This window comes from Pocillopora damicornis, chromosome 14 (assembly GCF_964200805.1).
Source record: "Pocillopora damicornis chromosome 14, jaPocDami1.2, whole genome shotgun sequence".
Lineage (NCBI taxonomy): Eukaryota > Metazoa > Cnidaria > Anthozoa > Scleractinia > Pocilloporidae > Pocillopora > Pocillopora damicornis.
Genome location: NC_142683.1, coordinates 8,992,501 through 9,002,500, shown reverse-complemented (window position 1 = coordinate 9,002,500; position 10,000 = coordinate 8,992,501). Strand labels below are relative to the sequence as shown.

The window sequence follows — 10,000 nt, the reverse complement described above, 5'->3', positions numbered from 1 at the left end:
CCCAGCAAATTTTTAGGAGTAAGTCGAGCTAAAATACGAATTATACTAAACATAGACAAAAGTAATCATCGCCGAAATGCTAAGTTTCTTAATAAGGCGAAACTGACACCTATCAGAGCCAGAGACGCTCATGTCAGGCACCAAACAGGTTGATGGATATGAGCAGAAAAGGATCCGTGAAGATGAATGGACATACATTCTATTAGTGATTGATTTTTTCAGCCGTTTCCTTTGGGAGAAAAGGGGAGTTTAAGAAAGCCTTGAAATTACTTCGCGATCGCATGAATATAAAATTGATTTACAGTCGCCCGTGCCATAACCAGTCACAAGGCAAAGTAGAACGTTATTATAGGGCACTAAGATCAAAGATGGAATATGATCTTCGAAAGATAGGTCAAGATGGTGTAGAGAGGGCGAAACAGCTCCCTCTTTATCAAAGAATTCTAAATAACAAGGAGGTGATAGCTTACAAAACACCATTCGAAATATACTTTGCACGAAATTGTAATGCCTTCAGAGCAGATTACAAGACGAAATCCTTCCTAGGGCTGGGAGGGCTCACCCAACTAAGAATGGCCATTACCGGCGTTTGCGGCAAGCTTTGAAATGACGAAACTGAGCTAAAAAAGCCACGAGCAGATGCGACAAGCGGATGCAGCGAAAACAACTTCGCTTAAATCCGCGGAGAAAAAGTGTATATACGTTTGAGAGGGAAACCATCGAATAAACAGCATGTGACGGAGGGTCGTATCGAGAAACGAAAGATCAAGTTGCACACCTATAAGGTTTCATACACCTCACCACTTTCAGGGAAGGAAGAAAGGAAAAGGGTCTCTGTGAACGATATCACAAGCCTCACATTAGAGCGTGAAAACAGAAACAAAAATGCGCCAAGCTGTCTAAAAAGAAGAAAATTGACCACTAAAAAAAGTATTACATGCCTATAAGAGATGATCATGCAAAGGCTATTGAAGACCAGGGTTTTAAATTGCTCTACAATCCTCCTGGAGGTGGCAATTGCCAATTTTCTGCACTATTGCACCAGGCAAAGAGAATGGGCACTTTAAGATCTCCTGAAACCATGAGGAAAGAAACAGTAGAGTACTTAAAAAGTAATCTGTTCGATAGCAATGGCTTCCCTTTTTGGAGCATTTGGCAAATGATAAGGTCGCTTGCTGACTATATAACTCATGTGGCGCGTGATGGGACCTATGGGGATCAGATTACGCTGTATGCAGCAGCAAACTTGTATAACATCGGTGGGCAGCATGCGTTCAATCCGTTAGCAAGTGTTTCAGCAGCTACTGTGTACCTTGGACATTTTGCTGAGAACCAAGGCGAATGATATGTGAGCTTGGAACAAGTTGCAGGTCACAGTGACGGTAGTGAAAAATGATATAAATGACCCAGGAGAAGGAGAAATTTCCGAGGATTATGCAAATAAAATGCATATAGAGCAGGACGTCGTTAATTTTGAAATGAGTGACAGTTACGCAAAAAGTGGCCCCGTTGGAATATCTTGTTTTAAGCGCACGGACATTGCTGTAGATATAGCTGAGGGACTTACTCGTGGTAAACGAACAAACCAGATGAAGTGTGAATTAGAAAATGAAGTCAACAATAGCTTAGCAAATGATGGTAATAAGCTGATGGAAGTTCAGTTTGTCTCAGAAGTAGAAATCGACTTATTTGCGACGGGAGGGGACGACGAATGTCACATTGGAAAGATTTCCAATGAAGTTTAAAAAAAACTTTCAGAAATATTGAGAGCGTCATCGGCCTTCCTATTTGCTGGTGATGCGTGCCACATACCAAACATTACGTAAAGTTGATACACGATTCAGGGTGCTGATGCAACGTCTGAAACGATTTCTGCCAGGGCTTCATCTTTCTGGTGGGTTGAAGTGTTGTTTAATCAGCGCTCGAAACCTTTTTAAAAAGTATGGTCCTTTATGCGGTTTATTGATCGAGTTGAGGAAAATCATCTCCAGTCTAAAGTGGGCTAATGCTTGGCTGAAAGTTCGAGTGGATGGACTCGACTGGAACATAATCATTAGGATTTTTTGGAAAAAAATTTGACAACAACTGATGATAAACTGGCATGCCACTGTTGATGTTATCGTTCGTGTTAAAGTCGTTAGTAGTGATGCACCATTTCAGAACAGTTTGAATGATTTCTCTAGCTGTCACTTGTTAATCCAAAAGAAAAGTATTATTGTCAGCAGTGTTACTGAAATTTTGCACATTGCACATTTGCACAGCAAATAATATGGTGACAGCGGTTCTGGTTGATTATTTCTCAACAGATATTTGGATATAGCAATCTACTAGTCAGGTTCTCTCAGGTTTAAATCAAGATGGCTTCGAACACACCGTTTCCAGAATTCAAAATAACAGGAGATGAAAAGCACGACCTGGAAACCTACATCGAAGATTTGATAGATTACTGCATAATGCAAAATCGATACGATACATCGAAAGAAAGCGAAGCAGCCAAGTGAAGTAAGCCTGATAAAGCTATGGCATGCCTCAGGGCATCTTTATCTCCTGCGGCTAGAACGGTGTAAAAATACAGTCTGGGTGTGAGCGAAGCCGATCTGAAGAAACCTCACAGTGTTGTCAGTGCGCTAGGAGAATATTATGGCGCTAGCGTTGGAGTGTCAGGGGAACGACAAAAGTTTTTATACCTACTGCAACAAGAAAACGAGTCAATTAGGTCATGGGAGACGAGGATACGAAATCAAGCGGCACTCACACCCTCAGCGGAAACACCACGGCTAACTCAGTGATCAAAGCAATGAAGCGACAGTTTGCTCGCCATGGGATCCCAGATGAGTTGATAACAGACAATGGCACGGAATTCGAAAGTCACGAATACTTAAGATTCACTCAAGAATATGGTTTCACCATAGTCAAATCAGCTTACTACAGCCGGGTAAATGGGAAAGCAGAGTACAGAAACACGCCTCAACAGGGTTACAACTACTTACCAGCTCAGCGTCTCATGTCAAGAAGACTCAAAGACATCATCCCTACAGCAGACCACCAACTCACCCCTCAGGTAGCGTCACCAAGTCTGGTGTATGAAAACATAGAATACAGAAGACGAAGATCAATGCCTCAGTACAACAAGAGGGTCTTACAGGCCCTAAAAGAGTTTTCATAAGGGGAAAATGTGTTTGTTAAACCCAGGTCTGCAAATAAGCACTAACCTTGGATATATGGAAAAGCTATTAGAAGTACTGCACCAAGGTCTTGCATTGTTAACACCTCGATGGGACCAGTTCGGAGGAATCACACGCAGATTAGAGAGGCAAAGGTTGAACCAGAGGACAAAAATGAGAGAGCAGAAGATCACCTGGAAATTGTATCCTTTCCTGAAAATGAGCCTTTACACACGGATCAACCGGTAGAACCAGTAGAGCAAGGGCCTATATCTACGTTACGCCGTTCCATGAGACAACGAAGGCCTCCCCCAAGGTTTAGGGACTTTGTTATGGACTAAAATCAAATTGTGCTATCTGTAACTGTCATCTTTCAAAAGAGGAAAGGTGTTACACTATGTAACTGTCGCCTTCACACTTGCACAGCACGCACAACTATGCAATTAACATAAGCACGAGTACCGCACTCTGTATAATGATTTCGTAATGAATAGAATTGTAAGTTTTGAAACGGAACAGAGCAAATAACATTATCCCTCTGCTTTTCAAAAACCCTGACGGTAACAGTTTTTTTTCTCATACTGAATGAAATAATAAGTACTTTCCAAAAAGAGTCTTCGTCATCACCTCTAACCAAGATCATGTCATTCTTGACAGGATAATAAAGGACAACAACTGCACCAGTACTGATTGGAAAAATTCTACCTAAAGTCAATTACAGTGTTGAGTGGTTTTCCAGCTTCATCAATTTCATGAAGAGAAATCATCACTACTCTGCTTACATTTCCAAGTGGTACAACTGTATAAACAACCATTTCATAGACTACATTCATTCTATTACTGCTGATATTGTTCTGAGATAGAGCTTCCACTTACCAAGGTCAGACACACATAACAGACCTAAAATCGTCACAACTGTCTCTCCATCTTTCGTCAAAACAAGGGTAAGTTCATTTTCTCTCCAAAGTAAGCCAAAAGGTAAACACTGTTCATTGGCAATAGTTTGACGTATCCTTCCATTCAATTCAAGTGTGTGTGCACCACCTACAAGAATATCAGTGGTGTCCGCTTAGTAATGTACATGTTCATGAGAGCAGCACAGTTTCCTGGCCTGTTCAATAGATTTTTCCCATGGCTTATTCGGATCTGTTTTCTGTGGATGTGGTTCTTGCTCTTTTGGCTCTTTTCAAAACTTTAGTGCCTCACGCCGCTCCTCTGTGGCAGCAAAAGTACATTCAATGTTTTTGTGATTGTAAGGGTATGAACATATCATCTACCTGCCCTCTCTTTGCTCCAGCAAGAGTAATTGTCTTGCCCACTGAAATTCATTGTGTCTTCTTTGAAATGAAGGTTTTTTTTTATTCCAGTAATATGGCATACCTAAATGTCATTTCTTGTAGTTGTTGGCATCACTTTCTGTCCATCCTTGCCTTCCATGATTCTAAAGAAACTCCACCATATGAACAATGCATACCAATTCTTGTTCTTGGCCATTAGACAGAACTGAATGACGGCCATCCATCCCAATGTGCTAGGGAAAAACACAATTCAAAATAGACTTACTATATGTACTTTTTTTCAGAATTCCAGGGGAAACTCATGTAGAAACCTCATGAGAGACTTATGAGGCTTGACTCTTTTAAGTTCCAGCTGTAAAACAATGCTGCTATTGTGCTCATTGATCAAGAGAAACACTATTGAGTCCTAAACTAATAACAGTTTACCAAGAGCAGAGTCCTTACATTCCCTCTGAGACCTGAGTTGTCATAAAGCTACATGTAGGTCCCCATATTTCCTTTGACACAGGGACTCCAGTTTCTGTTTAATAAAAAAAAAACATGTTATATAAGGAGCAGTGGCTTATGTACCTCTGAATCATTTGTCAATCAACCTTCCCAGTGCAGACACCTCTGTACATTTAATACAAAATCTGAAAGTCAAACAGAAACAACTGACAATGGAAGGATTGCTAAAATCCTATACTTATTAGCCCTCAAACAACTCGTAATTTGTTACTTGTCTTTTAAACGGACTCGCGCTCTAACTTTTCTACAAATTAACTTAACTTTTGAACAAACCTGCGAAGTTCCACTGATCTGATGTATTTTACTTTGTAAACATTCTTTCATAACCAAATTCCTCATTCTAGTCCGTTCAACTGTTCTAAAAAACTGACCCAGTCCTCACATGTCAAACTCGCACGCTCCACGTGTCATGAACACCCGAGTTTGCACGCCCGCCTCTCGCGCGCGGAAGAACATTTAAGTGTAATTGATTTTACAGTATAAAAGTCATTTATTGAGAATAATGACCAACTTTATTATCAAGAAACACAAATGTTTAGATTTATCTTTTTAATGTTTTGTGTAGTGGACCTATGAGGACACATTTGCGCGTGGGTGGGCGGGCTTGTTTAATTATCATATCAATAGGTGTGTAAACTTATTGTTTGTAAAAAACTTGCTAATTGGAATCTATTGTCTAATTTATCCAATCCAAGCGATTGCTCGTATAAAAGACATGGATAACCTAAAGATGGCCATTCGATCATTTGATCTACGACCATTCACAATTAGGAATACGCTACTTCGAACACGATCACTACGACAACTATTATGGCTTCCGCGCAACTTATCAACTGTATTATCGGCAGAACTCCGGTCAGGCCCAGGCAACAAGCTATTCAATGCGATGGCTGTTACCGTTGGAATCATCGTATGTGTAACACTGGCATTTCCCAAGAAGAGTACCGGGCCGCTGTAAGAGAAGGCAATGGTATCGACTGGTGCTGCCCCGTATGTGCAAGTCTGGAAGACCGGTCCCAGGTGGAAGCAGAAGGCACACGATCTGACGATGGTGAGTAGCACTTTAATTGCATGAAGATGTTATCAAAGTTAACTGTCCTCTTGCCGTTCTAACAGTAGAGAGAGTTCTTTAATAGAATTAAAGGGGCTAGGTCACGGTATTTTGGGGTGATTCTGATTATTTTCCATAATCATCAAACTTTAATAACTTGTTTTGCATTTCTTCTCAGATGGCCTATTTGACGCCTCCACAGACCTCTTTGACGAATCTGCAGACCAACCGAACCAGCCCGAACTACACGAACAGTCCGAAGACGTGAGCATGGAAGAGTCCTTGGAAGAACCAGCCATAAGTTAAGAGGGTGATCATAGACTTCGAGTGGGCTATGTGGTCAGCGATTCGTCGTTTGCTGCCAGAAGTTGAGATCAAAGGATGTGTCTTCCACTGGACTCAAGCTCTATGGAGAAAGGTTAGTAGGAAAAATTGTAACTTTTACACTTAGTGCGAAATATAAAATGTGAGATGTGAAATGTTCAAGATAAGATAAGATAAGATAAATGTATAAATGTATAAACCGGTGGATCGTTTGTAACTTAGTACGAAGAAAAACAAATATCAAATGTGATATGCGAATTATGAAATATTGAGGATTTTTGTTTATGATAAGATAACCTTTATTTTGAAACGATGAGTTTTGAAACGAGGTCATTTTTTAATGAAAAACCTTAATTATTTTTTCTTACTTAATTACTTCAGGTCCAGGATTTGGGTCTTCAACAGTCCTACAGGGATGACCGCGGAACTCACGACTTCATCCGTCGCGTGATGGCATTGCCGTTCCTTCCTGAAGACGAGATTGTACCACAGTTTGAGCGTTTGGAGTCGCAAGTAACCGAGGAGGGAAACCTTAGCCAGTTCATCCAGTACGTCCGATCAACCTGCATAGAAGGCAGCACCTGGGAGCCGTCGACCTGGACCGTCTTCCTACAGTCCGTAGGAACGAACAACGACGTAGAGGGCTGGCATCACGGACTTCACCGTCGCGCCTCCAGCAGATCTCAGCTTCCTCTGTATCTCCTGATCGATCTGCTTCATCGAGAAGCCCGGCTGACATCCCTTCACATCCGGCTGGTGTCTGAGAAAAAGCTGAAGCGGGTACAGCGAAGAAAGTACAGGAAACAGCAGGTCAAGATATTTAGCCTATGGGATGAATATTGCAGCGGGGACAAGAACGCCAGACAGCTTCTAAGAGCTTGCTCATATATCAATAGGCCAAGCTTCTGAACAACCTGCTAGGTCGCTGGACTTAGCAGAAAAACCAACGGTTCCTTTAGGAGCCACCACATCTTCAAAAGTCAATGATCAACACGAGTTATTATTTTGAAATAAAAATTAAAAGAAACAGAAACCCAATAAAACCTAAACGAACTAAATCGTACAACCGCTCATCGACACTACCATTTATCCTGGGTGATTTCAAGATCTTATCAGCTGATATAAGTCTTTCAATCAACTTGTGAACAAGTAACAGAGAACGCACTCCTCATCTGGATTCCAAAAGTATGCTAATTCTGCAAAATACCTGCTACCCCAGAATTTGTGTTTAATTCCATAGCCCCAGCCTGTTTTCCTGTCAGGTGGCAACCAATGGTCATGTTGCTGCCAATGGGAAGTAATCCTCTTGCGCATTGAAGAAGATGAACACCATCATTTGACTTTGCTTGTAAGCTTCAAGTAATAGTTGGGTATGCTTCCAAGCTTCCCACAGTTGGGACAATGGTACTCTTCAAACCATACAAGCAAGGTTGGTTTGAATCCAAGAAAACCCAGAATTGTTTTAGGTTGCTGTATTCAATGTTCTCACCCACTTGGAAGGCCAGAGAGTTGGTACACTGTTTTCAGTGGCATCATTGTTTTTAAAATATAGGTTCTTTCCCTATTGTAGGAGATCTTCAATATTTTGGATTGAAATTGCCATTTGATCCTTCATTTTAAGAGCTTTTATAACTGCCTCAAAAATTAATTTATCAACACCACCGTCGCCACCATCACTACTATAATGAGTATCCTCATAACTATCAGTATCCATTTATTCTTTGTCAAGAGTCATGTGTTCATCGCTGTCTGATAAAATACAGCTGCCTTTGCTGCTTCTCATAGAATCTATCTCATCACGCTCAGTTCCATGTTCAGAAAAGTGAAAATATCCTAGCGATGAAACTCTTGATATGAAAGCAGTTGTGCTTGAAAAATTTGTAACATCTGTGCTTGTTTCCAATGGGAAATCTTGTGAGGAACAGTCTTCATGTTCAGACATGGTTTGATGCTACTCTGGTTTAAAGATTTAATGAATGTAGTTACAATTCATAGGCCCAACATTTTGACACTCCTGTCTCATGCCTTCATCAGGCGTGATAAATGCACTAGACGGGAGTGTAGAAGAAGCTGAAATCTCTAGATGAACCTTTGAAATGGTTGATAGAAACCTTTTAAAGGATATTGGCTTCACCAGTGTTGAAAGACAGCCGGAAATATTTGAGACTTTTGAACAACTGACCCAGTCTCGGGGTAGGTGGATACAGCTTGTGAACATGTACCCTTTTAATCAGAATACACTTACACTAAGTTTACGCTAAATGAAGCTTACTTTATACATAGAAACTTTCAATAACTCTTCCCCCATAAAATGCCCTCTTGTAAAACCTAATGTTTTAAAGTTATGATTATGCTAATAGTCCCATTTTCATGGAGGGGCATACAAGGAAATATGATACTCAATACATAGGAGTACTTTCGAATTCTGGCGTAACTGTGTTGACTAGACTTAACTGTGTTGACTAAACTCTGAAGCATCCAAAATCTGTTCCTCCCACCATAATGACTTATAGTTTTAAGAACTTTAACGCAGAGGCCTTTTTCATAGACATCTCAGAGACCCCCTAGGGCACTATCAGTATTTCAGACCAGATCAATGATCAAGTGTCATCGTTTAACAAGCTGTTCCTTGACATTCTCAAACAACAAGTGCCTGTCAAATCATTCAGGGACAAAAAAAGTAAAGAAAATCGCATGTCATCACTGCAGAGATCGAAGAGTTGATGCTCAAATGTGACGACTCTTTGAAGCATGCCTTCATGACAATGAATCCCTCTGATTGGGAGGCATAAAGGATCCTGAGACAAGAAGTCAAGTCTAACATCAGAGCAACTGAGTCAAAACAAGTTAAAGAGGAATTGCCACATATCTGTCCAACAAGTCATCAATATGGAAAACTGTCTGTCGATGTCTCAACTCGCATGCTAGTTCCAACCTATTGTACTCTGGGGACCCTTTAGAGGTTGCTAATGCCTTCAATGAGTACTTTGTTTCAGTTGGTGGAACAGTTGCAACCAAAGCAAAGCAGCTGACTATTAACCATAGTTATCCTAGTTTTTTACCTGGTTCTAGGCAAATTCGCTAAAGCCTTTTCATGTCCAACACCTTAATGAAGGTACCAGTTGTTGTTCACCTTTAGCTGTTGGCAGAGAACTAAATTCCTTTTCCGCTCCCAAGTTTTTTATGAAAAGGAAAGCTGCAGACAAAAGCCATCTTGCATCTGGGTTTTTCCTTTGTGTTGTTAAGCTTACTGAGGATATTTTACTCACCAGTTTGCTGCTATAGTGCAACGATATCTCTGTAAATCCAGGACCAAATGCTACCTTGAATCCTGGGCCTACTGGTAGTTTCTGTGGCACCGGCAATGTACCAAAACTTTATGGCTTTAAAATAGCTCATCTTAATGTGCGAAGCATTTTGAACAAGATGGATCATGTCCAGTTGCTACCTAGCAACAAAAAATTTGATATTTTACTTTTTCTGAGACATGGCTGAACCCATCTGCAAAGGATTCTGAAGTAAACATTCCTTGCCATACACTAACAAGAAATGACTGAACTGGTAAACAAGACGGCGGCATGGCAATTTATGTACGCGATAATATTCCCTGCAAACATAGAACACATTTGATTGTTGAAAACAGTGAAACATCCTGG

The 10,000-nt window shown here is 40.7% G+C and overlaps 2 protein-coding genes across 2 annotated transcripts; both read left to right on the top strand.

Moving 5' to 3' along the window:
- Nucleotides 1–5,631: 5,631 nt before the first annotated feature.
- Nucleotides 5,632–6,346, top strand: LOC149034324 (uncharacterized). Its single transcript, XM_089193087.1, has 2 exons — nucleotides 5,632–6,020; nucleotides 6,199–6,346. The coding sequence occupies exons 1-2, from the start codon at nucleotides 5,780–5,782 to the stop codon at nucleotides 6,324–6,326; spliced, it is 369 nt and encodes a 122-aa protein (XP_089049213.1). The 5' UTR covers nucleotides 5,632–5,779; the 3' UTR covers nucleotides 6,327–6,346.
- LOC149034323 (uncharacterized) lies at nucleotides 6,231–7,372 on the top strand. The gene is made up of 2 exons (XM_089193079.1): nucleotides 6,231–6,438; nucleotides 6,726–7,372. Exons 1-2 carry the CDS (start codon nucleotides 6,355–6,357, stop codon nucleotides 7,251–7,253), a joined length of 612 nt encoding a protein of 203 aa, XP_089049205.1. The 5' UTR covers nucleotides 6,231–6,354; the 3' UTR covers nucleotides 7,254–7,372.
- The last annotated feature ends 2,628 nt before the right edge of the window (nucleotides 7,373–10,000 follow it).